At 42.9% G+C, this 13,970-nt stretch overlaps 1 protein-coding gene across 1 annotated transcript in view; it reads left to right on the top strand.

The window, feature by feature from the left end:
* Positions 1-13,970, top strand: part of PLIN1 (perilipin 1) — a 25,632-nt gene extending 11,662 nt beyond the window's left edge. The window contains 7 exon segments of the mRNA XM_083371377.1: positions 828-892; positions 2,142-2,204; positions 2,206-2,344; positions 3,942-4,024; positions 4,968-5,196; positions 8,045-8,220; positions 13,111-13,970. Of these exon segments, the coding sequence (XP_083227503.1) occupies positions 848-892; positions 2,142-2,204; positions 2,206-2,344; positions 3,942-4,024; positions 4,968-5,196; positions 8,045-8,220; positions 13,111-13,473 (1,098 nt within the window). The 5' untranslated portion in view covers positions 828-847 and the 3' untranslated portion in view covers positions 13,474-13,970.

The following is a 13,970-nucleotide window of genomic DNA, read 5'->3' as shown; positions in this document are numbered from 1 at the left end:
TAGAATTACAGAGTTGGACGGGACCTCGGAAGTCTTCGAGTCCAACCCACTGCTCAAAGCAGGAGACCCTATACCAGGGGTAGGCAACCTCATAGTTGACTCAGGAATTCTGGGAATTGAAGTCCATGAGTCATAAAAGAGCCATGGTTGCCTACCCCTGCCCTATACCATTTCAGATAAGTGGCTGTCCAGTCTCTTGGCAGAATAACAGGCTTGGAAGAGACCTTTGAGGTCTTCTAGTCCAACCTCCCCCTTAGGCAAGAAGCTCCATACCATTTCAGAGAAATGACTGTCCAATCGTTTCTTTAAAAAGTCTCCAATGATGGAGCACCCTCAACGTCTGGAGGAAAAGTGTTCCACTGATCAATTGTTCTAAATCAGGAAGTTTCTCCTTAGTTCCAGGTTGCTTCTCTCCTTGATTAGTTCCATCCGTTGCTTCCCTTCCTGCCTTTGGGTGCTTTGGAATCAAATGGGTTGATTCCCCCCCCTCTTCATTTTGTTCATGGCAAAGTTTTCAAATCCTGAATACAACTCACCTTATGAGCACCCGTATCGTGGGAAAGCTTGAAGGGAAATGTGCTATCATCGTATCATCCCCCTTTATAGTTGTTGAAAGGTGGGACCTTGTTCTGTGTTGGAGCTACAGATTTCATAGCCCACCTACAGTAAGTGCTGTGTGAAGATAGAATTTCTTTGGTTTATTGAAACTCTCCTGCGTGTTTCTCCTTTGTGGGACGACTCTGAGCATTAGCTGAGAATGGGGGTTCTTTCCCCCCCCTACATTCCCCCTAGAGTATGCAACATTTTATACATGTCCCATGATTTAGTTGCAGGCTAATGATCGACAATGGCAGCCAGAAACAAACCAGTAATGCAGAATGGAAGCCCCAAGGTAAGTTGACCCAACATGGGAAGATTCTTTTTATAGTAAAGCTATAATTATCACTCTGAAAATGGCTAACAAAAAATAATCATTAACATCAGCAAATGTCTGGTGAGACACCATTTGTACTATTTGCGTTAGTCAACAGATTCAGGGGACCTGATCTAGTTCTGCAGCCTAAAGCAAATTTTAATCTTGGCTGAATTAGACACTATGTCTGCTATTTTTTATTTATTTATTTAAAAAGCCATCTATGTGTTTTATTTGAAACAGAGCGACCCAAGCCACTGTTACAGAAAAAGAGTTTGGCTTTCAAACAATGTGAAACGGCAAAAGATGATTCCCTAGCCTAAATGTCAAGCCCTAAGACTATTTCTTTTGCCTTTTTCACATTTTTTTTGTAAATAGCAGCTTGTGGGTGGGGGGAAGGGTGAAGATTCAAATGGGTATTAGGTATCTTTCCCTTAGGCTGTTTGGGGATGAAAATTGTCCCACCAGTTGTTCTTCCAAGCCCATTTGCTGTACTGGTTAATTTACTGTACAGGTGGGGAGACTGTGAGTCTAATTCTACCTAAGGGCATGCACTTGTCCATATGGTTGCCACAAGTCAAGATTGTTCAGAAGGCACACACACACACACACGACACACATTCTTCATGTATGACACAGGACATAGCTTATGCAGTAACTTATTTTCAGATCGTAGGTTGACCACCTCAGCCCAGAAAAGCAAATAGATCTTTGGTAATTAGTAGCTCTTTTAATAGAGAATAACAGAGCCAGAAGGGACCTTGGAGGTCTTCTAGTCCTACCCCCTGCTTGGGCAGGAGACCCTATGCCATTCTGTGCAAATGGCTCTTGTTAAAAACTCCAGCGATGAAGCACCTACAACTTCTGGAGGCAAGACATTCCACTGGTTAATTGTTCTCACTGTCAGGAAATTTCTCCTTAGTTCTAGGTTGGTTCTCCATAACAAATAAATAAACTAGCTTGGCTTGACCAATGGCCCTTTGGAATTACTTATGGTTGTTTTTTAACACACATCCCCAGATCTCGCTAGGAAAGAAATCCCACACGTAACTTGTTATTATACGGGTTTGGGATAGCAAAGGTGCTGGATTGCCAGATCAATAATAAGCCAGAGAAAGAATCAATGATAGTTACTATAACATTTCATTCTTCTTTCTAGGGATATTTTCTCTCCTCTGGTTATATCCGCATCCTCTTTTTTTCTTTTCTTTTTTTTCTTTTGAACAGGCAAAGCAGTGTGTTACAGAGAGTTCTGCAGCTACCCGTGGTGAATTCAGCCCTCACCAATCTCCCAGAGCATGTATGCCAGTGCCAAAGAGATTCACCCCTTGATGGCATCAGTGTGTGCCACCTATGAGTGGGCCCTCCAGAATGCCAGTTCCCTGGCTCTATGGAGTGTGAAGCCTGTGGTGCAGAAGCTGCAGCCTCAATGTAAGTGTTGCACAAGCTTCATTTTGGAAAGGACCCAAACACCCCTTTTAATTTCTGATTGTCAGCTGCTTTCATCTCCAGAGTCCACTCTGTAGTGTCCACTCTGGTCAGTTCCTCGCTGACACATATTCTGGATCTTTCGGGGGGGGGGGAGGGAGAGAATCGAATAATTACAGTCCATTGTTCTGTGACTTAATAAGTGCATAAATATTTATCATTGTATTTGACTACAGTTCTTTGGTACCTTAGTGCCTTTGATTTCCCATCATGGCTGAAGTATTGCTATGTAAGGCACATTGTGGAAAATATAATATTCCAAATAATAATAATAATAATAATAATAATAATAATAATAATAATAATAATAATAATAATAATAATAATAATAATAAAGTTGGAGGGACCTTGGAGGTCATCTAGTCCAACCCCCTGCTCAGGCAGGAAACCCTATACCATTTCAGGCAAATGGCTGACCGATCTCTTCTTAAAGACTTCCAGTGTTGGAACATTCACAACTTCTGGAAGCAAGTTGTTCCACTGATTAATTATTCTGTCAGGAAGTTCCTCCTTAGTTCCAGGTTGCTTCTCTCCTTGATTAGTCTCCATCCGTTGCTTCTTGTCCTGCCTTCAGATGCTTTGGAGAACAGCTTGACTCCCTCTTCTTTATGGCAACCCCTGAGATATTGGAACACTGTTATCATGTGTCACCCCTCATCCTTCTCTTCATTAGACTAGACATCCCCAATTCCAGCAACTGTTCTTTTTATGTTTTAGCCTCCAGTCCCCTAATCATCTTTGTTGCTCTTCTCTGTACTCTTTCTAGAGTCTCGACATCTTTTTTACATCGTAGTGACCAAAATTGGATGCAGTATTCCAAGTGTGGCCTTACCAAGGCATTGTAAAGGGGTATTAACACTTCACGTGATCTTGATTCTATTCCTCTGTTAATGCAGCCTAGCACTGTGTTGGCTTTTATGGCAGCTGGTTCCATAAAGTCCTCTTTCCCTGATCCATGCTGTACCTTTACCATACCATTCCAAGGTAGTTCAGAGATTTCCCAGAAGTCCCAGACTGGTAGGATTGAAGTTTCATGGCAGCAGTCCAGCTGTTTCATGCCATGCCATATCCAGAATACCTTCAACGACTTCCAGTTGCAAACTTGACTTCTGGATAACCATCAGACGACCTCTGGAATGATGTAGTCCAGAAGAGGATGGAACGCATTAGAATTCTCCAAACTGCTCTATTCTCCAAACCGAAGGTTGCATATAATTACAATATACGATGAGGAATGCACTTTGTAATATGGTAGCATGTATTGGAACTGTGGTTTAGTGCACCACCCAAACATAGTCTGTGAATCTTGGTGAAATTTGGGTGAAGATACAGGGGGATCAATTAATCCAGTGGCTGACCCTCCCTTCTGTTCCAGCACTGTTTAAACATTCTTCTCTCTGTCTCTCTGTCTCTCTCTGTCTCTCTCTGTCTCTCTCTCTCTCTCCCTCCCTCCCTCCCTCCCTCTCTCTCTCTCTCTCTCTCTCTCTCTCTCTCTCTCTCTCTCTCTCTCTCTCTCTCTCTCTCTCTCTCTCTCGTTCAGTTGCAGCAGCCAATGTTTTGGCTTGTCAAGGTTTGGAACATTTGGAGAAGAAGATACCTATCCTTCAGAAACCGGTGGAGGAAGTAAGTAAAAAACAAAAGAAAAAAACTGTCTTGCTGAATTGAACCAGGATTGTAACCTGGCTGCACTTATTTTATTCTGGGCCTGTGTTCCAAGTATACAGTAGCTCTCATCTCAAAAATGCAGGCTTCCGTGACTTAAATGTTGGTGTCTGTCTAGAACAGGGGTCTTCAAACTTGGCCCTTTTATGACTTGTAGACTTCAAGCCCAGGCTGGCTGAGGAATTCTGGGAGTTGAAGTCCACAAGTCATAAATGGGCCAAGTTTGAAGACCCCTGGTCCAGAAGCTGCTGAGCTCTCTGTTAGGACTATACTAGCCCTAGTGAACTTCTGGACACCTCCTTCTTACTACTTAGGTAAAGGTAAAGGTTCCCTGTGTTATGTATATATGTATATAGGAGATGTTCACAGAGATAGCCACTGACACCACCAGGTGGCAGGGTGCCCTGTCAGGATTGGCAGGGCAGTCTTTGGCGGGAAATCCGGACAATGGGATTGGTTCCAAGTATACCTGGCTAGGTATATAAGAGGGGCAGTTGCCCCTTTGTTTGCCAAGTCTGTGCTTCATCAATAAAGAATGTTATGCTGAACCCTGTTGTCCTGCGTCGTCCATCTTGGCCATGCGGTCCAGAGATCACGATCTAACACCCTGCACATGCATGCTAGTCGTTTCCGACTCTAGGGGCCGGTGCTCATCTCCGTTTCAAAGCCGAAGAGCCAGCGCTTGTCCGAGGACGTCTCCGTGGTCATGTGGCCAGCATGACTAGACGCCAAAGGCGCACGGAACGCTGTTACCTTCCCACCGTAGTGGTCCCTATTTTCCTACTTGCCTTTTTACGTGCTTTCGAACTGTCTGCTAATTCTACCAGACAGATCCACTGTCTCGCTTGAAAACATAAAATGGTCATGACAAAGAACTTTTTCTCCATTATCTCCTCTTCCTCAGGCTACCTCTGATTTGAAGGACACCATTCTAGCTCACCTTCACTACATGGTATGTTCTGTCATGGACATCCTGGACAAAGTCTTAGGACTGTCTGCTGAAAATAATGAGCCATCTAAGAACAGCCTGAGGATCAAGACAGAGAATGCGAAGAGGAGCAAAGAGATGGTTAAAACCTCTGCCGTCGGCAAGCTGGAGAAGGTGGTGGATGGGATAACGGAGCATAATTCAGGTTAATATAGTGCCTGGTTGATCTATTGTAAAAAAAGTAAATAAATCTCATTTTGGAGCTGAAGTTTAAGTTCATATGTTTTCTGATTAGCAAGATGTTTCTTTCTTTTTCCTTTTTCTTTTTTAAAATCCCATTTATATCCCGCCCTTCTCCGAAGAGTCAGGGCGGCTTACAATTTATTACGGGCACTGTTTAATTACTTTTTAATAATTTTTAATTTTTGTATCTTGTTTTTATGTATTGCCCTGTTCACCGCCCTGAGTCCTTTGGGAGAAGGGCGGTATACAAATTAAATTAATAATAATATAATAATAATAATAATAATAATAATAATAATAATAATAATAATAATAATAATAATAATAATAATAATAATAATAATAATAATCTAAGAAGCACAAATCAATGTGCTTAGCAATAGCCTTCATTCTATGTATATGCCTGCTTATTAGGGCTTTCACACACACCCCGCCCCAAAGCAGCATTTTTTACAAAGTCAGCTTATTGCCCCCAACAATCTGTTTCCTCATTTTACCTACCTCAGAAGGATGGAAGGCTGAGTCAACCTTGAGTCTGGTGGGACTCGAACCTGCACTAATTTCAGGCAGCTGGTGTTACTTAAGGAGGCATTAGCCCACTGCTCCACCAAGGCTCTTTCAGGACTGTAGTACTTGCTCTTCAATGGAGATTGACTGGCACTGTTATTTTTACTGATTTCTGAAGAGTCTATTGAGCATAGGTGGGCCTCCATAAATACCTCAAAGTGTTTGGTCTATCTCCTAGTTCTAAGTTGCTTGCCAGCACAGGTTATCTGCCTAATTTGTTCTCCTAATAGACTATTTCAAGATTGTCTTCTCCTACCTTTTTATTCTTCATCTTTAAACTGGCCAGATTCCATTTAATTCCATTTAGATGTTAAACCAATAATGCTTTCAAATAAAGGATTGTCCTAGCTGGGTCCTTAGCTGTTCCTCACACAAGAAGATAACTGTGGTGTTGTCATCGGAGCATGTTTATCTTCCTAGCTTTGAGGGAAGGGAGCATGCTGCTAGCCTTGTCCCTTTGCAGAACTTCACAAGAGCAGTGTTTTTCAACCCTAGCAACTTTAGGATATGTGGACTTCAGCTCCCAGAATTCCTCAGCCAGCAAAACTGCTGAGATAAAGAAACATTCTGCTTTAGACTATAGCTGCAGTGGAATGGAGAGGTTGGTGAAGATGATGGAACTTGCTGAGATGACTAAATTAACTTATTTGATACAAAAAAAGGACAATATGTTAATTACATACTGGAAACTATGAACTTTTTGCATAAAACAGGAAAAAATGAACTTGGCTTATAGTTCTGATGATTAGACAGAACAACTTATAAAAAGAAAAGAATTGTGTTGTTATGTTGTAACCATTGAGTAAGAAGTAAATTTATAATTGTACTTATGACTGCTGTAAGAAAGATCGGAAACTACTGCTTAGTATCTTGTTTCCCTCTATTTTTCTTTTTATTTCTGTTACTTTTTTGCACATAGCTTTCTCGTTGTTTTCTTCCTTTTTTTACTTTATATTAGTTTGTATTAGCATTTATCTTGCTTTTTAAAAAAAATCTTTAATAACATTATATAAAAATAGAATGTAAATTAGGCAGTTTTGCATCTCTGCCACCGTCTGAACTAAAAAGCAACACAAATTAGATTGAGGATAGAATCTGTCATTTATTTGTGCTTCGTTGTTTGGGTTCCACTCCAAATATTGTATCCAAATAAAGAGAGAGAGAGAGAGCATCTTTTATTTTTGCTTTTTTTTTTAAAAAAAGAAACAACTTATGTTGTTTGGCATCCCCAGCTTTCCCTTCTATGAGATGCTCATCTTGTTAGTTTTATAAACCCATTTTCTTTATCAGAAGTTAAAGCTGGGTATTTTCTGGCTTCAGAATTTGAGTGTTGTAGTCCTGATTTTTTTTTTTAAAGACATTTTGGAGTTGGCTAACAAAGTCAGGTTATATGGTGGAACAGCTTCCCTTCAGAAGTTGTGGGTGCTCCATCACTGGAGGCTTTTAAGAAGAGACTGGACAGTCACTTGTCTGAAATGGGTATAGGGTCTCCTGCCTGAGCAGAGGGTTGGACTAGATGACCTCCAAGGTCCCTTCCAGCTCTATTCTGATTGGTTGGTTGCAGTTTCTTAGGCTCCAGTAGCCCTATTTCCACAAGAGGGTGCTACAAACATTCCTACCTCTGTTTCTATGAGGTTGTCAAAGAACTTCCTCGACTTGAGTCATTATTCCTGTTCAACACCAGACACAAACTTGCCCCATTTGCAACAGCAACATTTTCAAAATTATAAGAATTGCTGAGGGAGCTTTCTTTCTCACACAAGCGGAGAAACTGATGTTCCATTGTTGCTAGACTGACACCGACAGTACCCAAAGACCTGAGGGATCAGTGCGGGGTACGCGGCTTGGAAGACTGGCTTGTAAAGAGATGGCATTAAATTACGTTGTGTGAGCCACCAAAATATCTGCTTGTTCCCAATCACCCGTAATCAAGTCTTCTCATAGGCAGAGATGCTCAGGGGACATAGAACAGTGGTTCTCAACCTTTCCTTCCCCACCGACCCTCTTTAAATACCTTTTGTGGCCAGGGACTCCCAAGCCTTAGTGTAAATCAAGATTTAAGTCATAACATTTCTTCGAGTCCTCGTGGGCTTCCTTGATGACCTCACGGGGTTCCCCCCCTGCCCCCCCAAGTTGAAAACCATTGACATAGAATGTATGGAATCATTTAACATCTTTAATCAGTTAAAGAACAACGGTCTGGCTTATTAATTGTGCATTTTCCGCCCATTTCTTGCTTGCAGCCTACAAGTCTCCAGCGGGATGTGTATCAGAAAAGATGGTTGCTCCTCCCAGCATCTTTGGAAGCATTAAATCCTTAGCTGCTGCTGTTTCCCAACTTGCTTTCAGACAGACATCCCAAGCCATCCAGGTTACTAAGGACAAAGGAGTGAAACTGGCTATGTGGATCTCAGATATGGTAAGTGCCATAGCATTGGGTTGATCAGGTAGCACACGTTGCTGAACTAAGAAGTGCCTCAACAGTAAACAACAGTTTTATTGTCTGTCTGTCTGTCCGTATATCTCGGGGGTAGGCAACCTCGGCTCTTTTATGACTCATGGACTTCAGTTCCCAGAATTCCTGAGCCAGCCAAGTTGGCTCAGGAATTCTGGGAGTTGAAGTCCATGAGTCATATAAGAGCCGAGGTTGCCTACCCCTGGTCTATCTCATGAAATTTATATAGCTGCCCATCTCACAAGAAATGACTCTGGGTGGCCTATAAGTTCAAGTTACATTTTTTTTTAAAAGAAAACTCTTTCCAGATCTTTCTCCAATATCTGTAGCTGTTCCATGGGCACAGGATATAGAGACTAGAGCTCGTATGGGTCATTCGGTAGTTTGGACTATGGAATGAGAATTTCTCAGGACTTCGGGTAGATTACTGTGCAGATTGAAGGAACACATAACACCTTGGCTGCAGGAACTCCATGTTGCTTCCAGGTCCAGTTCAAGGTCTTGGTCAAAGCCCTATATGGCAAGGGGCCAAGTTACCTTGGAAACCATCTTATCCTGATTATGTCAGCCCATCTTACCCCATTAGTAGGGAAAATATGCTACGGATCGCATCGGTTAAAGCAGAGGTCTCCAAACTTGACAATTTTAAGGCTTGTGACTTCCCTGGGATAGGCAGCGGAATTGTGAAAGTTGAAGTCTACAAGTCTGAAAGTTGCCAAGTTTGAAAGAATTTCAAACTGGCAGGGTGCAGGAAAGGGACCTTCTCTGCCATGGATCCTGCTTTCTGGAATACTTCCTCCCACCCCATCTCCCCAAGATCTCCTGGTCTTTCATAGGACTTTAAAGACGTGGCTTTGCCAACTTTCATGGACCTCATTGAGCAGGATGCAATCCTGGAGCGAACCGGCACCTTGATCGCCTTCCCCTCACCTTTTAACTTTTAACATATTTTATTCTTGTTCTTATCTAGCTCTTTTTTTTGAGGTATTGCATTTTATATAGGTTTTAGATTTTTTATGTTTTAATTGTATGCATTGCAATTAATGCGAGTCAGATGGGCAGTCTTCAAATTCAACAAATAAAAAAAGTTTGCATTTATCTAAAAAGGCGAAAGCAGGATTTTAGTGAAGTTTGGATCCTTTTGGCTCAGGAGCAACATAATCCTTGCTCAGCTATTTCCTAGATTCTCTGCATTCCATTTCCTGAGCCACTATCCGGATTTTGAGCAGACAAAATAAGTCTGGATTCGTGGTTCAGAAAACAGAACAAATCCCGGCTAAAATGCTATCGCTTAGAAACCAATTGATAGGTCCTGCTTTCAAACTATGTCCCTCTTTCCCCACTATGGGTTTTGTTTTCCCTGCAGAAAGAGTTTTGGCATTTGGCTCCATTCTTTTCTGAAGGAAACTCAGGGTGAAGAAATTCTAACTCAGCTGCCTTCCGTTTTGAGAGCCAAGACTGGAGTCTGATCTCTAGTAAAGATCCTTTTCCATTTCAGGGCGATTAATTTGGAGGTGAAGGTGAAAAGGCTGTTTTATTTTTAACTGCCTCTATAGTAATTCCTGGATTTGATTAACATCTTTCCCAAAATCCATTGGGACTACTGATTTTAAACAGGAAGATAAATGTGTAAACCACACACACACAAACGAGATAGCGAGAGAAAGAGGGAGGGAGGGAGGGAGGGAGGGAAGGAGGGAGGAAGGAAGGAAGGAAGGAAGGAAGGAAGGAAGGAAGGAAGGAAGGAGAAAGGAAAGGAAGGAAGGAAGGAAGGAAGGAAGGAAGGAAGGAGAAAGGAAAGGAAGGAAGGAAGGAAGGAAGGAAGGAAGGAAGGAAGGAAGGAAGGAAGGAGGGAAGGAAGGAAGGAAGGAGAAAGGAAAGGAAGGAAGGAAGGAAGGAAGGAAGGAGGGAAGGAAGGAGAAAGGAAAGGAAAGGAAAGGAAGGAAGGAAGGAAGGAAGGAAGGAAGGAAGGATTGTATTTTGTACGTTTCTTGAATTTGATCCATTGAAGCCAAAACCAGAGAGATTTTTGAGACTGATTTAAAAGGATGTGTTCAACCAATGCATAATTAATTGTAAGATGCGGCCACCGATTGGGCTGACTTTGAAAAAGGGACTCAACAGATGCAAGCAGAACAGCTTGCCTGGCTGAATGCCACCTTCTGAATCCCAGGCGTCGTGTTCTTAGTCTCAGCGACTAAAAAGGAACAGTGGAAGAGACGTGCTTGTCCAGTTCTAGCTTAGGAACTTCCTGGATGCAACTGTTCAGCCATTTCTGGCAAGGAATGCAGAACAAGATGGATTCTTATTCAAATCCAATATGCTGTTGAAGAAGAACTTTCCTATATTCTGACGTGGAAGGGGGCAGTATCTCAACGGGGAAAAGACATGTTTGATTTTGGTCTCTAGCATCCTCTCTATGAAACCTTGGAGGTAAGGAAGAACTTTCTGATTGTAAGAATTGGACAAGAGTAGGACAGGCTACTCATGAAGATGGCAGGTTCTTCGTCTCGGTAGGTTTTTAAGAAAAGGCGAGCTGGTCACCTTTCTGAACTGTGTTAATTGGTTTTCTTGCATTTGGCTGAGAGATCTGTGCGATTCCTTCCAATTCTGTGATTCTGTGGTGGATCATCTCCAGCCGTCAGTGTAGACAGCTGAACCCCAGACCTGAGTTAGCACATGGAGACTCCTGAAGCTCAGTTCTTCAGCTTTCCCACAGTCTGAAAGGCAGTTGAAATTCATGGAGGTTAAGTATAAAAGCCGATATTCACAGGTAGCACATTCTAGAATACCCAGTTGAGGGGCAGTGTGGGCCCCATTTAGCAGCATTTTTACTTTTGGGTGAAATGAGAAAGGATAATAAACAATATGCTACATTCAAAACCTTGTTGGGCAATATTCAAGATGGCCAGACAGATCTTGTTCTGATGTCCTTTTTCCTTTATGTTTTTTCCCCTTTCTCTCGTTCTTGCAACTTTTTTTTCCTCCCTTGTTCTAAGCACTCTTTCAATCCTTCTCATCCCGATATCCTTTCTCTTTGCGTTTGCCTTTCTCTTTTCTTTTTCCCCACCTGGCTGCTAAGAGAGGAATACATTACTCTTGCCTGGAATTTAAGTCACAACTGTCAACGTTTCAGACAGGAGCGCTTCCAGTCCCACCCTGGGTTGCTGAGAATTCAATCTAGCAACATGTGTCAGCTGTGAGCTGTATATGTAAGCCCTAATATTCTAGTCCAAAGTAACTTTCATCCTCCAACTAACCACTAACTAAACTAAATAATCCTTGAGTGTCCCACCCGATGAAAAAGACATGCAGTCAATTGTTACCCTTTGCTCATCAGGATCCTAAAGCAGGGGTCCCCAACCCCTGATCTGTGGACCAGCACCAGTCCGCGGCATGCCAGCAACAGGACCGCGCAAACAAGTGAAGCCCCAACTACGGGATGCAGGCAACACGCAAAACCATGCCACATCCAGTCTGTGGAAAAACCTTTCTCCACAGAAACAGCCCCTGGTGCTCAAAAGGTTGGGGGTTGCTGTCCTAGACCAGGGCTTTTCAACCAGTGGTACGGGTACCACCTGTGGTACATTGGCACCTGGCAGATGGTATGCGACCATCCCAGAAAAGTGGTAGCAGGGGAGGGGAATGAGCTGAACTGTTGGCAGTACTGAACAAGCCTGAGCCAGAGATGGCTGGAGCGGCAGGGCTGTCAGGGTTCAGCGGAAGCGCCAGGATCAGCACCAGGCTCCAGCTGGAGTTTGGCACTGATCCTGGCGCTTTTGAGCCCAGAAGAAGCACCGATCAGCTGGAATGTTGCAGCATCTCCAGGGTCTTGTGATTTACATTCAGATGCTTGGCAACTGATTCATATTTATGACGGTCACAGTGTCCCAGGGTCATGTGAAGTGACCAAAACCTGCTGCAACCACCCAGGAGACGGGGGGGGGATAAAAACCAAACACCTCCCTCCCCCTCCGCTGCCAATCCTCAACAGAAATGCTCCCAACAATGAAAATCTTGGACAGGAGGAAGAGCGCCTCTAGGCGGGCAGGCAGGTTGTCTTGCTCGACTGTGGCTTGGGGGGCACTTTTTCCAATGCCATTGTAACTTTGAACAGTCAGTAAGTGAACTATTGTAACTATTGTACTTCATCACTTTTTTCCTTTTTTTTTTTGGTCATCAAGTTTTTGACACCTTGCTAGGCAACTGGTGGTCCTCGGATGTTGCCATATCCTAGAAGTGGTACAATGGGTCAAAAGGTTGAAAAGCCCTGTCCTAGACTATAGCAGGAAGGCAAGTTAGTTATTAAATAGCTATTAAAAGCAGCCATTTTTTGGACTGAGTTGGCGGTCGGTTGCTGAGTTCACACCGCATGCTAAATCTTTGTTGAGGAGGAACCAAGCGCAATGTCTGCGTTATGCTTGAGAGGTTTAAACAAAGTGATGGCTCAGCGGGATAGTCTGATTCACTGTAATATACCTTGTGAGTTAAGTTCCCGTCCTGTATACAATTTCAGTCCAGCAGACTGAGCAAAATCAAACATTATTCTTCTTTCTTTTCCCAAAGGAAACACACACAGGGGAAGTCCAGACAAGCAAATGTACATAGGCCACTCACTCTTTGAACGCCCTACCAGCCAAGAATAGAAAACAACATTCCCAAAGGACTCTGTCAAAAAAGCAAGGGATCTTGAATGATATCAAAGTCCCGGAAATGCCAATGTTATTGATAGTATGACCTCAAGTCTGATGGAAAACATAGATTTTGGGATGAGAAAATAATTCATTAAATCACCAGGGATCTCTCTGTCTCTCTCTCTCTCTCTCTCTCTTTCTTCCATTTCCCACTCACTAGTTCACCTTCCCGAGGGTTGTGATGAAAGAAGAGGAAACAATGGGGGTGGTTCCTCCAGAGTCTTGCCAAGAACCAGATGGGGTCCAGCTGGTAACTCCTGAGAGCAAGAAGCTGCAAGAAAGACGAGCTAGTCGGGGTCATTATCCTCTTCCATTCCTCAATCTTGATGAGCCCCTCCCCCTTCCTCAGATCCCATCCTTGGAAGCTGAATCTACTACGGCCCGGAAATCTGCTTTCTCCCCTTACAAGGAGGGGTCCAGCATCAGGAGGTGGAGTGAGGGGCTGTTCCGTCCTAGCCTGGAAGCCACCTACATAAGGGCACACTTTGCAGGACTCTATAGCGCTGCCCTCAAGAAAGACTAAGCTAGTGAGCGGGTTTGCTCATTATGCTAAACTCGGATTGGTTAAGTATGAATTGACTGGACTTTCTGGGGTTTTTTTTCCTTTGAAAATGTTTCGCTTCTCATCCATTCTTTGCTTCTTGGATGAGAAACAAAACATTTTCAATGAAAAAAAAGCCAAGAAAGTTATATATCTGTTAGATGACTTCACACAAGCGTCTAAACTACAGTTCGGCAGCTCCAAAGGCTGAGATCTTATACCACACTTAGCTATGGCTTGCAAAATCACAACTGACACACAAAGCCAAGAAACGTGGCTTGACAAATCACCATGGCTGGAGTCACGCAATTCACAAAAACAACATGCTGGTTTGGGCTGTGTTAACGAAGCAATTGACAACCCAAGTCTTCTGCTTAATTTACTGCTTATGTGTAACTTAGTTTAAATCTCCCCCGTGACTTTCATGCGCCATCTGCTCTTTTAATGCCAGCTTTATTAGTACAACATTTAAAAATACT

Source organism: Vipera ursinii, assembly GCF_947247035.1.
Source record: "Vipera ursinii genome assembly, chromosome: 11".
NCBI lineage: Eukaryota > Metazoa > Chordata > Lepidosauria > Squamata > Viperidae > Vipera > Vipera ursinii.
The sequence above is the reverse complement of the archived record's forward strand: the minus strand, read 5'-3'. Positions and strand labels throughout refer to the sequence as shown.